The 17,822-nt window shown below is 54.0% G+C and overlaps 1 protein-coding gene across 1 annotated transcript in view; it reads left to right on the forward strand.

The window, feature by feature from the left end:
- Window positions 1-389: 389 nt before the first annotated feature.
- Window positions 390-17,822, forward strand: part of CMI (c-Maf inducing protein) — a 267,857-nt gene continuing 250,424 nt past the window's right edge. Inside the window, exon 1 of the mRNA XM_011757393.3 lies at window positions 390-964. Within this exon, the coding sequence (XP_011755695.1) occupies window positions 665-964 (300 nt within the window). The 5' untranslated portion in view covers window positions 390-664. The remainder of the gene's footprint in view (window positions 965-17,822) is intronic.

Below are 17,822 nucleotides of genomic sequence, written 5' to 3' on the forward strand. Positions count from 1 at the left end.
GCCCCAGCCCCCTCCCCAGGGGCTTCCCCTCCCGTCGGGCCGCGCCTCCCCATCGTGGGCCGCGACCCCGCCCGGACCGCGGACTCCGCCCGCGAGAGGCCGAAGCCGCCGCGGCCGCCGCCGTTGCCGCCATTGACGTCAGAGGGGCGGGCACATGACCCCGCGGGGACCAATCGCGCGGGCGCCCCGGGCTCCGCGAGCCCAGTGCGCGGCCCGCCCCGCCCGCGGCCACTCTCGCCCGGACGGCCGCGCGGACACACGCTCCGTACACACGCGCGCGGCGGCGCGGGGCCCCGAGACACGCCCGCCCCCACCCCGCCGCCCCCACCCCGGCGCCCGCCCTCCGCGCCTGGCCCCGGCCCGCCCTCGGCCTCCCCCGCCCCTCCCCGCCGCCCGCCGAGCCCGGTCAGCCACCGCGAGCATGCACCCGACGAGCTAGGAGGAAGCCCAGAGCACCGCAGGAAGCGCCGAGGCCGTCCCAGCCCGCCGCACGCGCCGCCCCCCGCGGGCAGCGCCCCCTCCCCTGCGGGCGCCCCCAGCCCCACACCCCCCCACCTTCCCGGGGGGTGGGGGGGTGCGGGCCGCCGGATCCGGGGGCCTCGCCGCCCCAGCAGCCCAGGACAGCCCCCTCTCCCCGCCCCCAGCCCCCTCCCCCGGCGCGGCCATGGATGTGACCAGCAGCTCGGGTGGCGGCGGCGACCCCCGGCAGATCGAGGAGACCAAGCCGCTGCTGGGGGGCGACGTGTCGGCCCCCGAGGGCACGAAGATGGGCGCAGTGCCCTGCCGCCGGGCTCTTCTGCTTTGCAACGGGATGAGGTACAAACTGCTGCAGGAGGGCGACATTCAGGTCTGTGTCATCCGGCACCCGCGGACCTTTCTCAGCAAGATCCTCACCTCGAAATTCCTGAGGCGCTGGGAGCCGCACCACCTAACGCTGGCCGACAACAGCCTGGCGTCCGCCACGGTGAGTGGCTCTGCGCGGCTGCTCCCCAGCCTCCCCTCGGGGCCCGAGATGCGCCCTCCCTGGCTGCCCCCTGGCGCTGCACCTAGAGCCCAGGGCCTGGGGGGCGGTGGGGGGTGCTGGGGGAACGGGGAGAACCAGGGCGCCCCGCTCCTGGCCTGCTCGCTGGGCTCAATTTTGGAGTCTGAAGCCCAGACCAGCCGACCGGGCTCGGGAGAGACCCTTAAAATTCTGGAGACTGGGCCCACCGCCAGGCTGGGTGCCCGGGGACCTTCTGCCCCCAGCTCTTGTGTTTCTGGTGGCTGGGACTCGAGGATGGACCCGACGCTGGGCCCTGATGGTGGTGGGGGTTCTCTCTCTGGAAGCCCCTGGCCCATCTGGATCTGAGGGGTGGGGGAGGGGAAAACAAAATACCACCCCTCAAAATAAAAAAAAAACCAACACAACAAAACCTCCAAACCCCCAAACCCAAAGAATTTCCAGAAGCCAGTTCCTCTGTTTGGTTTACCCGTCCTTTATTCTCTTTCCTGCCAGGGCTGGCAGGCAGAACCGGGTGCTTCCCTTTCTGAAAATCTCATTCGTACATTGAGAGGTTGGAAGTGGAGGGGGAGGGGGCAGTGGTCCTGGAATATCTCAGGACCCAGCGGTGGTCGAGTTCTAGCCTGGAAGCTGCTTGGTCGAGCCCTGGTCCGGCATTGTCTGTAGAGTGTGTGTATACGTGTGTGTTTTGTTGTTGGAGGTTTAATTTTGTTATTGTTTTTAAATACATGGCTAGGACTGGGTCAGCTGGATGAGTCGGAGAGGAAAAACCATTGATCTGTTTCTGAAATCAGATCTGCAAATGGTGGCCTTGGTACGTGGAGAAAGACAGCTGTGGTGGGGTCGAGGGGAGAGTGGGGGTGGCGGGTAGGAGCTTGAACAGGATGCTTTGTGTTTTGAAACAAGGACAGTTTCAAATACCGGCTGTGGCTGGGGCCTGAGCTTTGCCGTGGGGGTCCCATCCTCCTTGGAGGGGTGACTTGTCTTCTCCAGAATGCACACTCCTCCCTGGGGCCACCGTGATCCTGTTTACTAAGCACAGTGGGAGGGGGCCGAATCCACTGCCTGCCCACACCTGTGCCAAGAAAACCCAGCCAGGAAACAGGGTGTCGCTTACATGGCATGTCACAAACGTGTAGCGTGTGTAGACATTTCCCTGGCATCCATGTTCCCTTGGCGGTGTGTCACAGGCCATGACACATTCCCCAAGGAATGGGGAGAGGGGAAAAGTTAGCTGAAGAATCCTACTCCTTGATCCAGTCCCCCACCCCCCACCCCAGAGCATTGCAGTACTCGAGGACTTTTATTCTGAATTTGGGGTCCGACGTGCTTAGAGCACCTATTTTCTCTTTCCTGTGGGCACATTGGTGCAATATCTGCAAAGACTCCTTTCTCAGGGAGGATTGCTGGTCGCGGGGAGGCGGCCCAGTCCCCGGTCAGGCTGGTGCATGTTCTCAAGCCTGTCCCGAGCCACAGGCCGCAGCATTTGGCTTTCCAATGGATGGAGGGGGAGAGAGCCTCTGAAAATTTGCCAGTAAAGAGTGTTTCCGATGTGGGGAGGAACTGGTGACCGCGGTGCCCCCTGCCTGGGATCTGGAGACCCAGATCTGGCTTCAGAATTTTCACCTGGCTCAGGGGTACTTTATTGGCTTTTTTTTTTTTTCTCTTACACTCCACAAAATGAAGGGGAGTGGTGGTGGGGGTACGAAAATGGTTAGAAGGGACAGTGACCTGCCGTGGGAAGGCCAGGCGGAGCCCCTTCTCCCCATGGGAGAAGCCAGGAGCGAGTGTCCCGCTGCTGCCGCCCTCAGTTTACAGGAAGCCAGCTCTCGAGGCTAATGGCTCCCCACTTACCTCCAATTGCTCAAGAGGTCTGTCTGAGAGAGAGAGGGAAGGAAGAAAGACCTGAATAGCCAGAGGCCCCTTGGCCAGCCCAAGTGGGTGGCACCGTCGGTAGCGTGGGCCTCTCTGGAGAGCACCTGTCTAGTCCTGGGGACTGAGGCTTATCCACGGAGCAAGATTCCTCTTGGCAGAGCCATGCTCTGGTGTTAGGAAATGTGGCAAGAGGAACTATAAGGAAGTGTCCGATGGGCGGGCAAAATCCCCTTTCCGCTGCGTTTCATCACCAAGCACTGCAGGCAGGGGGTGTCCTTAAGTCTTGCCCTTGCCCTCTGGGGGACTCCAGGGAGCCTTGCCTCAGGGCCTGTGAGTCTGGAGGTGGGGCTGTGAGGGCTGGCCTGGCTAGAGGGCTGGCCTCCGGGGCAGAGGTGAGGTTGGGACTGCCACCAGGGCTCTTGTCCCATCATGAGACACCTGGTTGGTGTCCAGGCTCTCGGGGAAGCAGAGGAGCCCCTGTGGGGTTTCCCTGAGGCCTGGACATTATGTAATCTGTCTGCGTTTTATAGTGCAGCCTAAGCACTCTATTGAGAAATATGAGCCCAAATGAAACAAAGGTGAATTTGAGTGCAGTTCCCTACAACAAAAACCCTTTGCAGTCCTGTGGCTTCGCAGCAGCCCCATGCCCAGCCTTGAGCTCCTGATGTTCCGAGTGTGTTTCCTATAGAGTCATATCCTTACTTGAAATATCAATCATCCATATTTTAAGCCGTCTACACAGCCCAACTCAGAATCATCTGGTAAATATCTGGTTAATTGTATGGGCTTCAGGAACAAGACCTAGAGTGATTGATATGGATTAAAACCAGTAAACAAACCAAATACTCTTTTTTACCCAAACCTTCTGCAGTCTGTCTCCGTTGATCCAATTAACTGAATCGTGAGAGATTTAAGACCAGGCTTCCAGGAGCACATCTGCATCAGACTGGGATGCAGGCATACTGGGGCTCCCAGTCCCACCTGCTGGGTGACACCAGCTAGGGACACCTTTTAGTCTGGGGTCCAAGGGACCTGACAGCCCTCCAGGTTGTCTTACCAGAGGAGCCAGCAGCCTCACCCACCTGGCCTGCCTGTAAACTTTGCCTCCTGTGGGATCAGGTCAGAGCTTGCCCTGCCCTGGTCTTCTGGGCCAGTTACTGATTAAATCCTTACAGAGCCAACAGCATGCCTAATGTGGCTTGTGACAGCTGCCAGGTCTGATGCACCCTGTGCTTGGAGACTTTGGATCCGAAATGCTCGTAAACAAAGGAGGAAGCAGACAGGCGACAGCTGACTTGGGAGGGGAGATGGGGAGGCCAGGGCCCCCTCCCTGGGGGACCCAGGACTGCACCTTTGTGGGGAAGGGCCCGTCTGCCCAGACTGTGGCCTGAATGTGGTGCCCCATACCCTCTTTGTACCCAAACTTCCCAGTCCCTGGGCCTCACTGGCTCTTCACGGCTGGTGGTGGTTGTGTTGGTTGTAAATGACAGCCAGGGCAGCCAGGGGTTCTACATAAGCAGCCGGATTCAGCAGGACCAGAATCCATTTTGCTGTTCTCGTCTCTGGGTTGAATTTGATCACCTGCTAGACATGTTTGTCCATGGGCAGAGGGCTTTGTCTGTAGGCTTTGTTTCTTCTGCACCAAAGAAGTACAAATAAGCTGCCTACCTTTTATTTCATCTTACTTTTAAGACAGTGTGGCACACGGTATTTCACAATGGTGGATCCAGTCAGAAAGTCCTTTATTCAGGGGTCGGGGCACAGGTGATAGTAGTGTTCTTTATTCTCAAGCCATAATTCATCAGTGGCTTGTTTTGAAATTTTCACCACTCTGCTGTTTGATTGCAATGTTTCTGGGCATCTCGTTATGGATGGGAAAGGAGAAGCCACCTTAATTCTCAGTGGTTTTTTTAGTCTGGTGTTTTCTTGGTGGGGAGCAGCTGTTGTCTGAACTCGGACTTTGTTTAGCACAGGCTTACTGCACACCTACTGTGTGTCACTTGCTGAGCTAAGAGTTACACATCCACATGGCTTGGTTTTTACTTGAGAATTAAAATCTGTGTCCTCCAGGGTGGTCACAGATCCCACGAGAACTCATCTGTGTCCACATGTACGCATGCTAATTGCTTTTTCACTTTTGTCACATACCCCCGCTCCCCACCTTGTGCCTAGCCTGCCTTTAATTTATTTGATGTTTCTCGTGGCAGTAAACACAGAGAATTTTTTTCCCCCTTTCCATGCCATTTGTCATAGGAGGATTTTGGAGTGTATCAAAATTGTTTCCTAGACAACTTGTCTGATTGGAGGTGGTGGAGGGGAGGGGCTGAGACAGAGAGGATAAAAAGTCAATATTCTCTCTAAACTTTAAACGTGGTCTGCCTTCCCCAGGCTGTAATAAGTAAGTGCATTTTAAGGAAGGAGTAAGTTATTTTTTATTTTTTATTTTTTTGAAACGGAGTCTCGCTCTTTCGCCCAGGCTGGAGTGCAGTGGCGCAGTCTCGGCTCACTGCAAGCTCCGCCTCCTGGGTTCACGCCATTCTCCTGCCTCAGCCTCCCGAGTAGCTGGGACTACAGGCGCCTGCCACCACGCTCGGCTAATTTTTTGTATTTTTAGTAGGGACGGGGTTTCACCGTGTTAGCCAGGATGGTCTCGATCTCCTGACCTTGTGATCCACCCACCTCAGCCTCCCAAAGTGCTGTGATTACAGCTGTGAGCCACCGTGCCCAGCCAAGGAAGGAGTAAGTTTTGATGCTGGCATTTGCCTGGTGCAATCTGAGATGCCTTTTATTTCCATGGCAACATCATGCCAGTCCAGGTAGAAGGAATTTCACTGCGTGTGGCTGAGCTTTCCTGCAAGTGGGTGACAGAGATGGCAGTTGCTGCTGGCTTGGGCTGCTTGGCCCAGAGGTTGACTGGTGTCGCGGCCCTGCCTGCTCCTTAGTGTCTCACCGGGCAGTGAGACAGGGCACTTCTGGGGCATTGTCGTAGGCAGGGCTCAGGGGGACCTGGTAGAAGGCAAAGCTGTCCCAGGGCGCCTCAACTGCCGCCAGCCAGTACTGACTTGTCTTGAGGGTACCCGATTGGTGTTTTGTTGTCGTGGACATTGCAGGGGGTCAGCTTATACCTTTGATTGAAGGAATACATGAGATTAAGTGAGGCAGCCTGACGTGGGGCATCTCTGCTATGGGACAGAACAGATTTGGGTTTTGTGGTCTCATGGTGCTGGGTCTGGATTTGGAGGGTGCAGTTTCCCGGCTGTGTAACTTTTGGCGCTTTGCTTTCCCTTGCTGGGCCTTGTTTTTTCTTCATCCTTAGGGAGGAGCACCTCATGTCTAGGGTTGCTGTAAGGATTGGAGAGGATAAATAAACACCTACTAGTATAGTCAGCATGCAGTGACCAGGATTCCAACTCCTGTTTTGCTAATTGCCCTGAAAGAGCTTCATGACTTCTGCGCAAATGGAAGGAAGTATTGTTACCTAAAAATGGGTGGCCTCCAGGGAGTTCCCTGAGATGAATAGTGCATTGGGGAAAGTTAGGGGTATTTAGCAGGTCTCATAGGTAGGAAGGCAATGAAATTGTTGTAAGCAGTTTAAGAAAAATTCCTTGGGGGGCATAGTCTAGTTTCTTAAAATAAATTACAAAAATTGAAATACTCTTATATGCATCAGGTAGATTTGATTAGTATAACAAGGCATGTAATGAAAAATGAAGCTTCCCTTACTGGATGCCCACACAGCCCCTAGTGGCCCTCCTTGGAGGCAAACGCTGCTGCTCGTTTCTTGTGTATCTGGACATGCATGCACACAGCTAGCTGTCCACCATTATTCTTCACTGGACAGAATATTTTGGAGACCCTCCATGCGTGTGCAGCTGCCTTATTCTTTTTCACTGCTGCATAGTGTTCTGTCATAGAAGTGTATCACAATAATGTAGGTTGACCCTCACCTATTGATGGTCATTGAGGTTAGTCTCAGCCTCTTTGATATGGTTTGGATGTGTTCCCACTTAAATCTCATCTTGAGTCGTAGCTCCCATAAGTCCCTTGTGTTGTGTGAGGGACCTAGTGGGAGATAATTGACTCATGGGGGCGCTCTCCCCCATACTGTTCTCATGGTAGTGAATAAGTCTCACGAGATCTGATGGTTTTATAAGGGGAAAACCATTTTGCCTAGCTCCCTCATTCTCCTCTTGTCTGCCACCATGTAAGACGTGCCTTTCACCTTCCACCGTGGTTGTGAGGTCTCCCCAGCCACGTGGAACTGTGAGTCCATTAAACCTCTTTATTTTGTAAATTGCCCAGTCTCAGGTATGTCTTTATCAGCAGCATGAAAACGGACGAATACACTCTTGTTCCTTCAAAGAAAACATTTTCTATTTTTACTCAATGGAGTTGTCTCTATTTTGATAGTTTGGATTTTCTTTTGCTTACTTCTTTGGGATGGGGGAGCTGAGCTTCTTTTTGAAGAGGGAAGGGCAGTGTTGCCTGGAGTTATTGCTACCTGGAGTCATGCTTTGGTGTGGCTAAAGGTCACCAACCAGGGATCCCCCTCAGAGGGTCTGGCCACTTGGTCTTCCCTGGAGCTGAAGGAACACAGGTGACCAAGGGTCTCCAACAAAGACGCGTGCTGACCTCCACCCGCAGGACAAGGGTCTGGGCAGTTCCACCTGAGGGCATTGCTTTTTGTTCCCCGACTTCCTGCTTTCCCCAGGATGGAAGCCAGGCCACCCAGCCCCATGGTGGAGAAAGAGAGGAAGTGAGAATTTCTCTTCCTTGCTCCTGGCTCTGGTGATGAACCACCCAGTGTATTCAACAGGCACCGAGGGAGATTGTGCGCATTTTGAAAGGAAGCTTCGCTTACATCAGCAGAGCCCTAACCGAAGGGTGATGAGATGTGTGTGTGGGGGAGGTGTTTGCTGTGTGTATTGAGGCAAAGGAGATGGCAGAGAAAATATTTCTGGTGCTGAAATTGGTTCCTGACTTCAGTAGCCATTTCCTTACCCCTCCCATGTGCACAGCACTCGCCCTGGCATTTGGGGTGTGCAGCGAGGCCACAGGAAGAGAACACGGCAGACCCAGTGGAGTAGGGGAGTGAGGACCTGGACTTTGAAATCGGACAGGGGAGCTTAAATCCTGCCTCTGCAATGTCCCAGGTGGTGACCTTGGGCAGGCCCCTAGCCTGTGTCCTTATCTGTAAAGCGAGGATCAGAGGGACTTCCTCCTAGCATTGATGTCAGGGTAAGTGAGGTGAGGCCTGGCAGTGTTTTCATGCCTTCATTCAGCAGATAAGTGTCACCGTTCTAGGCACTCAGAAGAAAACAAGAGCCTGCCCTCGTGGAGCCTGTGTTGGTGGGAGTGGGTGACAGACAAACAACTAAGTTAAGAGCAAGTAATTATAAAATCCGATGACTGGGATTGTGGAGAAAAGCAAGCAGGGTGGGGCGAGTGGTGGGCTGCTTTGTACATAGTGGTCAGGGAAGGGGGTGATAGGACTTCCAGGGGGAAGAGCATTCCAGGTAGAGGGAACAGCAATTACAAAGGCCCTGAGGCAGGAGATGGTACTTAGAAATCACCCAGTAAAGTGGCTTGCACCTGGTACATGCTCTGTGATTATCAGTTTCCTTCCCTCTGCTCTCCGGAGCTGTTATTATCTGTTTAAAAAATTAATGAGTATGTAGAATGCGCGAGGTGCCGGGCACACAGGCAGCTCCTTGCCCTGTAAAGCTTCCATTCTATCGCTTCTGTTGTCTGTTTTTTCTTTTGTTTTTTTTTTGCAAACCTGGCTACCTCCCAATAAATAGTGAAGAATAGCCCTGTAGCAGTGCTTTAAGAGACTCTTAAATGACAAAGCCCAGCAGAACTTTTAAAACCCAACTCCCTTCGTCCATAACTACATTGTAAGGATCCTAGAATCTAGAACACACTAGTGGTCTGATTCACCTCTGGTTTTGCCAGCTGGGAAGGGGTGAGGGGAAGTGTGTGGCCCAAGGACCCTTGCAGCTGGCTGAGCAGCCCTCCTGGGATTCAAACCCAGACTCCTGCCTTCCCGTGGCATCCTTTGTTCATGGCTCTGCTGCTTTCAAGCTACTGTCAGAAATGGTAGGGTGGACAGAGCAACTGAACTGATTGCACTGGGCGAACTCTCTTTGGAGGGAAGCACGTGCTCTGGATCATCCGGTCCCTGGGTGGATATAGGAATTGAGTATATGGAATCAGGCATCTGGGTGCTTCCCTTGGGCTGGGCTGGCTGCATCAAGCTCAGGTGGGGTTATTTGGAGAGGGAAGATCACACCGGGACTTCTGCTAGCTTCTCTGGGTATCCTGGGCCAGTGCCAGCTTCCTTAGAGGTCCAGAATATCTGAAAATTGGAGTACACAGTCTTCTGAGCAGACCCAGGCCTGGCTCTCCTCCCTCCCATGTTGGCTCCCTGTGTGGACTAGGCGACCTGTTTACCACCACACACATCGGTGTGAGGCTCCGCAGGGAAGGGGAGCACAGGTATGGAAGGGGCTGTGTGTTCACCAGGCAGGCTAGCTGCCGTAACATGCAGCCCTGGCATCTGGGTGGCTTTGTGCAGCCCAGTTCTTGTAGTCCTGCAGGGGTCTCCCGAGGGTTCTGCCCCCTCTTTTTCTTGTGAAATGGTTCTGCCCTCCCCTAGGTCCTTCATTGTTGCGGGGATGGGGAGAGTGAGCACCACAGCCAACCCGTTTGTAGGTCTGGCCGCTTGGTTGGTCAGAACTCAGACACGCGGTCACACAGAGTGCAGGGGGAGACTGGGGAACATGGTTTACATGTGTGTCCGGGAGGAAGAGGAGAGCATGGAAGTGATGACTACTCCCACCCCAGGATCCCTGGGATGCAGCAGCAGACCTTGAGGTCTCCAGGGTACCAAGAGCAGAGGGGCTTCCCTAGAAAGGAAATTCACATGACCGTGGTCTCATCTGGTTCCTGGGTTTGAGGTTGGTGGCAGGTCGGCAAAGCTTGCAGTCTTCTCTGGTGGGGGATAAAGTAGGGTAAGCAAATCTGTTGTAGGAGATGGACCTAATGTACCTGGTTGGCAGTGATGTTTATTGTATCCCTACTGTGTGCTGGGCATAGTGCTCTTTTAATTTTCATAACAATCCTGCGGGATAGGTTTTTATTCCTTTTTTACAGATGCTCTCATGGAGTCTCAGATAAAGAGAGCTGGAAGGAAGTAGAGTTTAGTGTCAAAGCCAGGTCTGACCCCATGTCTGTGTGGGTCCGTCAATGTATATGCACCTGTTGGATGCACACGGAACTATTTCAGCCTCCTGCAGAAACATCTTAGGTAGAAATAAGTGAGCTTCTCAATTTAGTGTTTGCCAAGGTTGGTGGACATTCCTTTGTGATTTTGTCAGAAAAGTTAAGGGAACTGATGTGGGAAGTTGGATGCCAACTATTCGTAAAGGGTAAGCATTAGGTGTATAACTTGAACACCAGATATTATTTGTGCAAAGTGAGTGTTCTGGGGCGCTGTGCTTGCATAGTGAGTGCTCTCAGGCATGGCACTTGGAAAGTCAGACATACTCTTCCCTCTCAAGGGACTCATAGTTAAATGGGGGTATTACAATTATGATACACCGTAGAACACAGCACATTGCTCAGAGAGGTTTACGTCTTGTCCTGTGTTTGGACGGAGGAAGAGACGCCATCACAGGGGTGGGTAGTTTCAAGAAGGACTTCTTTTTAGGAGACAGGTATCTGGACGGAGAGGTAGGATGGAGACTGATGGAGATGAGGGTAGCAGGTTGGAGGTGGGAATGGGCAGAGGGAACAGTGAGCAAAGGGACAGGCCAGAGCAGCCAGGCACACTCCGGGGGTCTGTGCGGTTTTTATGGGGTGGACATCATAAGACAGCATAGGAGTTAAAGATAGAGGTGGGTTCGCCTTCTGGAGCAGAGTCTACCAGCGTGGGGTGATTAATGCTGGGTAAACCCGTGTACCCTGGGGCAGGTGGTGCTTTACGATGCAGAGACTGAGGACTGGCTGGCCATCCAGGAGCCCGGGATGTCACAGATTGGAAGGCTTAGGAGTGCAGGGATCTCCGAGTGGCCAGGGCCAGGCAGTTAGTCACAGTAGTGACCGTGCAGTGGCCACTCATGTGATTAGTGTGTTTCCTCTTGCCAGGGGCTATGCTCTGCAGGTTCTATTAGTGATCCCTACAACCCAGCAAGATACTGTTACTCTCTCCATTTTACCGATGGGGACGCTGAGGCACTGCCCCTCAGCAGACATTGTTTGGATGAATGAATGAACAGCTTGCCTAGTTGGGAGGTCCATCCTGTTGGAGGAGGAGAGGGACCCACGGAGAGGGAGGAGCGAGCTCAGATCTCTACCCCTCCACTTGTAACCCCACAGGCCTCTGGCCCTCTGCATAAGAGCGAATTGTACCACTCCCCTGCTGCAGGGCTGTGTCCATACTGAAGGAAGGTGTGCGAGGGATTGCACGCGTGGTGTCTCCAACACATGGTCCAGCCATGGTGCACACAGCCTTTCTTGGTGTGGACACAGGCCCTAGGATTCTGAGCCCACCTCTGTGGCCTAGGAAGAGTGATGGTAATGGTGTCAGGCTGCTGGGCTTAGCCTGGTGAGCTCCTGGGGGGCTTTCTACCAGAGGCCCCTGCTACTCCAAATCCCAGGCCTGAGGTCTCCGAGCTGTGGCTCACAGGGCCCCTTTCTTGAACCTTCCCTTCAGGGAGGCCTGGTGGGAAGGTCCAGCCTGGGCCTGTGCTGTCTGGAAGGCGATCCCATCAGGCTGGAGCCGAGGGCCAGGGACACAGTTGGGCACCTTCTAGGTGACGCTCTGCTTCGTGTCTGCAGAGGGGGAAGTGCAGTGGGGTCTCAGCTGGTGGTTTTCGGGGGCAGGGCTGCCCGTTAGAAAGGGGAACGATGACTTGCTGACATCTGTTTGTTGCTCTGGTTGGTTCACGTTTCATGGCCCTGTGACTGAGGCTTGCTTCAGGGTGGGAAAATGAAAGAGCTCGAACTGTCCCAGCAGGCTGGTGGTGACTGAGCTTGGGGAGTCCCAGCAGGGCCAGAGCTCAGGGCCAGATGATATTCATGTCCAAGGTGGAGTGGAGGGGGCCGCGGGGTGATCATGATCATTTCATGCAGTCATTCTCAGACCTTTAGGCATGTGTGCATTGCATCCTCTCTTCAGCCCCAGGAGGCGTTAGCAGGGGAAACGGAGACCTTGAGAGTTTCAGGTTACACAACTGGAACCCAGGCAGCCTAACTCCAGAGCCAGTGGCCTCCACATGTCACAATGAGTCCTTGGCTGGTGTGAGCACAGGAACTGTGGCAGCAAGGACCGAATCACCAGCAAGGCAACAGTAAGGACAGCGGACACTTACCCAGCGCCTATTGTATGCCAGGCACTACTCTGAGCCTTTTGTGCAGATAAGCACTCATCTAATCCTCACAGTGCCCTTGTGGGGTGGTGCTGTCGTTGTCCCCATTTTACAGATGAGCAAACTGAGGCCCAGAGAGGAGAGGTCCCTACTTACCCAGGTTGTGATGGTGGAGCCAGGATTTGGCCTCAGGCTATGTGGCTCCAGAGTATCACTGCATGTGGCTGGTGAGCAGGGTTTTTGGGCTGCAAAGCAGAATGTGAGAAAGGCCCCAAGTGGCCAGGCTGGCTGTGAGCTGAGAGGAGGGCCTTGCAGAAGAGGGAGTGTGTGGGCAGAGCGGAAGGGTCCACCCTGACTGGACTGGGGACCCTTCCGGGAGCTCCCTGGGCCAACTTCCTGCAGACCTGTCTCCGGAGGAGCCGCGGCAGAGGATCGCTTCTCACCTGCCCTCATTGGACCTGGGGTAGTCACCTCAGCCTCCTCGCCTGAGACCACTTGACCCTGCAGCCTGATCTGTCACAGCCGGTGGTGAGGACTTGACCACAGAGAGCACAAAGTTCAAAGTCCGCTGTGGGTCGAGCCTCCTGCCCTGCCTGGCTTCTGGCCTCAGCTTCCCCGTGCCGCTGACCTTTCACGCACGCGTCTTCTTTCTGCTTGGAACCCCCTCTGACCCGCCCCCCGCGGTCAATCAGTGGTTTTCCAGGGCTGTCTTCCCCAGTTGGAGCCAGGGCTTGCTCCCCTGTGGCGCGGCACCAGCCCAGCTGGGCAGCCAGGGCGCCTTTGCCTCTCTGCCTTCTCCACTCCACATTCACCACCCCTCTCTTGTAAAAGCAAAACTGAAGCCATCATACAGGGATGACGACAATCTTACAAAATCAAGAAGAAAAAAAATCCTCGCAGAATCCCGCCACCTGGAAATCACCCGTATTAACCTTGTGGGGTGTAGCCATCTACGCTTTCTCCTAGATGAGTGCCTGTGACATGGGTACGCAGGGAGCAGGAGGAGCTTTTATTCTAGCTTGGCCTCCACCTACCAGATGCTGGCCCACTGCTCCCCACAGTTGTAACAACCCGTGACATGTAACAAGCAGGCTCTGCCACATGTCCCCTGGGGGCCACATTGCCCCTGGTTGAGAACTGCTGTGTTCATTCATTTAATCATCACACCCACCTCGTGAGGTCCCATTTTCTGGAGCAGGCACGGGCTGCCCGGGCTGGCATGTGACAGAGCTGGGAACCCCCGCACTGTCCCACAGTCACCTTGTCTCTTCAGAACTGGCCCAGAGGAGGTATGAAAAACAATGCAGGGGCCTTAGGAACCCTGTCCCTGTGTCTGGCATGGTGTGGGGCCGAGAGCCGGTGGGCCACGACACCCCAGGCGCCCAGAAGGAAATCCCGGCTGGCCTGGGCGTTGCCAAGCTCCCCCCTACCTTTGATCCGTCCCAACTGACCTCCCCCTCGCTGTCCCTGCCTTCGCCCTGATGACTCAGGACTTCAGAGATCTGGGTTGTTGAAAAGGGGAATTACATCATGCCAATAAGAGAGAGAGAGGGAGAAATTAGCATTAGAAAGTTTTGGTGTAAGGAAAAATGACTTCAAAACCTGCGTCTTGTGCCGTGTCTGAATTGAGGCAGGTTTCTGGGGGAGATTAGGGAGTGGGGAGGAGAGGGGATAGGTACCCTGGATTCTCACCTCTTCTAAAAAGGCCTTCATCTGTTTGACCCCAGACCCACCCACGGCGGGGCAGTGGGTCCCTCTGCTTTTTGTAGCTGAACCCCATCACCTGGAAAGCTATTAGAAAACAAGATTCTGGAGTTGGCATGCAGGTTCTGCCCGCAGGCTTGGTGAAGGGGTAGGGGTCAGGGAGCACTGCAAAGACAAACAGTCTGGGGTTCTTCTGATGCCTCCAGTGGTAACCAGGGCACCCTCTCTGGGCCAGCACAGCCCTGGCTGGGGGCATGACTAAGCGAGGGGATCCCAGCTGATCTCAGTCCTGCTGGCCTCCACTGGGTGCTCCTGCATAGGGCCCTCCTTGCTCAGCCATTCTGGGAAGCTTTGCTTGAAGGAGTCCTCCCTCAGGGAGGAGGAAAGCCCCTGCCTCCACTTTGAAACCCGAACACCATTTCCCCATCATGTCTTGCAGGGAGGTGGAGGCGTTAAAGCTCCTGCCTGCCCAGGTCAGCCCTTCCCTAAAACAGGACACTGATCGGGCAGAGTGATTAGGAGGGGCTGGCCAGGCTTTTTTGATCCAGACATTTCATATGAGGCCATTTAACCAGTGGTGTGATCCAGCTCTCAGTTTCCTCATCTGAAAGCTGGGGATATAAGAGTAGCCACTCCCCAGGTTGTCCCGAGAATAAAGGAGAGAATACATGGAAAGTACTTAGTAGAGTGTGGACATGTAGTATGTGCTCAACAGATGTTTGCTACCATCATCATCATCATCATGACCCCTACTATCACTGTCATCTCTGCTGTCACCGTCACTACCATCACTGTCACTGTCATCATCACTACCATCACTGTCATCTCCTCTGTCACCATCACTACCATCACTGTCATCTCCTCTGTCACCATCACTACCATCACTGTCACTGTCACCATCGCCATCACCCTCATTATTGTGGCTGCCGCTTCTCTTGTGTGGGGTTTGCCCACCTGTATACCTTCCCCTGCTTCCTGCAGGACTGTGAACTTGAAGGCAGGGTTTGGGTCCATTTCTCCAGGAATACCTGATGTCAGTAAAGGCCTTTGAGTGTCTGTTGTTGCATGGTGGGAGACCTTGGCACCCCAGGCTGTGAAGGGACAGGAAAGTCTCACAGTTTTCTTAGAAACCTTCTCACCGGGCGTGGTGGCTCACGCCTGTAATCCCAGCACTTCGGGAGGCCGAGGCGGGCGGATCACGAGGTCAGGAGATTGAGACCATCCTGGTTAACACGGTGAAACCCCGTCTCTACTAAAAATGCAAAATATTAGCTGAGGCAGGAGAATGGCGTGAACCCGGGAGGCGGAGCTTGCAGTGAGCCGAGATCGCGCCATTGCACTCCAGCCTGGCGGACAGAGCGAGACTCCATCTCAAAAAAAAAAAAAAACAAAAAAAAAACCTTCTGGTGACCTTGGTAGGGTGTGCCCGTGACCCTGCGCTGTGACCCCGCACCGTGACCCCGCTCCATGACCTCAGGCATCATTATTTGGAATGGGCTCTCAGCCCCTGTCCTAACCCCAGCCACCAAGTTCCCAACCCAAGCAAGATGGAAACCCGCCGTTGGGAGGATTAAGATATTATTGGTGGTTTTCACCTCAGCTTTCAGCAGCAGTGCTTGGGAAATAAGATTTTGATCTCGGAAAATATGATTTAAAAACAGAATTGAAAGTCACTTTTATTTTCTCAACGATATTGCCCCTGACGCATGCACTGCTTCTGACTGGTGGCCTCCGGTCTGAGCACACCCGTGGGGGAAACTGCATAGCAATTCCAGGGGTGTGCTCTCTGGATTTTATAGACCTCCACCCCGAGCAGGCCCCACCTTTGATTCCCCCTCTTGGGTCTGCAATGACGGAGCACGTGCTTCAGACCAAGCCCAGGAGGCTGCTGCTGCTGCTGCTTCAGGGAATTGTCTCAGCTTTTCCCACTCCTAGGAGGTGGCCTTGCCAGCTGCCAGCTGAAGGGATCGTCTTCCTCCCAGCCCTGCTGGGCTCACCTTTGAATGCCACAGACCAAGCCCATGGACCAAAGAGTCTTTGGCCACATCCCAGTGTCCCCTCCAGTGGGGAAGGGAAGTTCCTTTCCTTCTTGTTGTGTGAGGACTAGGGGCACTGAGTCCCCACAAGGCCTCACCATGGAGCCTCTGAGAGGTGAGGTCTGGCTCCCCTGGCCACCCCAGAGTCAACACAGGATCCTGTGTGTCTTTCTTTGCCTCTGGGCCCATGTTCTGTTCTTTCCAGCCTCTGCCTTGGAAACCCCACCCTCCATTCTTTTCTGTCTCCCCTGCCTTCTGGGTGGGTCTGGCCAGTGGAGAGCCTGGGGGAGATGGAGGATGGGAGGAGGTTGAGTGGGGTATTTATTCCTTCCTCCCTTTTCCTTCGGTTTTGCCATGGGTGTGTGGTATCCCTCAGCCACTCCTGCAGTCTCATGTCACCCCCTCTACCCAGGTTTTTCTGTAACTGCTCCTTCCCCTGCACTGTCAGGCCCAGGGATAGAAATACATGGGGGAGAAATGAAGTGACTGCTGTCCTGGTTTGCTCAGGACTATCCCATGTTTGTTTTTTTTTTGTTTGTTTGTTTTTTTTGAGACGGAGTCTCGCTCTGTCACCCAGGCTGGAGTGCAGTGGCGCAATCTCGGCTCACTGCAAGCTCCGCCTCCCGGGTTCACGCCATTCTCCGGCCTCAGCCTCCTGAGTAGCTGGGACTACAGGTGCCCGCCACCGCGCCCGGCTAATTTTTTTCTATTTTTAGTAGAGACGGGGTTTCACCATGGTCTCGATCTCCTGACCTTGTGATCCGCCCGCCTCGGCCTTCCAAAGTGCTGGGATTACAGGCGTGAGCCACCGCGCCCGGCCGACTATCCCATGTTTTTGCAATGAAAGTCCTGTGGCCCAGGAAGCCCCTCAGTCCTGGGCACACTTGGACAGCTGGTCACCCTAGGTAGAAAAACCATCTTTTGTGCTTCTCCTGTACGCCACCCACACCTTAATATATTGTCCTTTTGTGAACATTTCCTCAATTTGCACCGTTTTGCATCTGCCGTCTCTTTCCTCCCAGGACCCTGGCTGATACACCAGGAGCTTGAGGAGATGGAGTGGTGTTCAGAGCCTCCTCTTAGAGTTCAGAGCCACCAAACGGGCATCATGCTGAACGTGGGAGAAACGAAAGAATCTCTTGCACTTGAATTCTTTTCTGAAAATTTGCCCCCTGCAAAGAAAAATGGTGGTGATGATGATGGTGATGATGATGGTAATGGTGATGATGATGATGATGGTGATGATGGTGATGATGATGATGGTAGTGGCCATTTTTTTGCCTACTCACTGTGGGCTCGTTGTGAAGAACTTTGATGCCCTGTTGTGTGTGATCATTATGAGAATCCCGTGAGGTTTTTCGATGATGAAGGAAACTGAGGTTTAGAGAGTTGAAGTAATTTGTGAAGGCTCAGGTTGGGCAAGAGGTCCCGCCCAGCTTTGAACCCAGATGCAGCTCCCTGCGAGGTTACCAGGCTTCCTGATGAGGTGTTTTACAACAAAGGCTAAGCCAGGCAAAACCCATTGTTTTGCAACTTCTGGCTTGGATTGGGTGTCTTGTTGAGTTTGTGGGCAGTGGATCTGATGTTTTCCACTTCTTCCCATTTGGCAGGGCTGTGTGCATGGAGCGTGAGGGGCTGGCTGGGCAGACAGTATTGACGTGACTGAATTCAGCCATGGCCCATGTTGGAAAATGTTTGTCGATTTTTCCTTCTCTGTTTGCCCTTTCCCCCTTTTTTTTGTTTTTATAATTAGAATCAGAGCCAGCCATAGTCCGAAGAGAACTTGCAGTTCATCTAGTTCTGGGATGGCAAATATGTGACACTTGTGCTGCCACT

Source organism: Macaca nemestrina, chromosome 18 (assembly GCF_043159975.1).
Source record: "Macaca nemestrina isolate mMacNem1 chromosome 18, mMacNem.hap1, whole genome shotgun sequence".
NCBI lineage: Eukaryota > Metazoa > Chordata > Mammalia > Primates > Cercopithecidae > Macaca > Macaca nemestrina.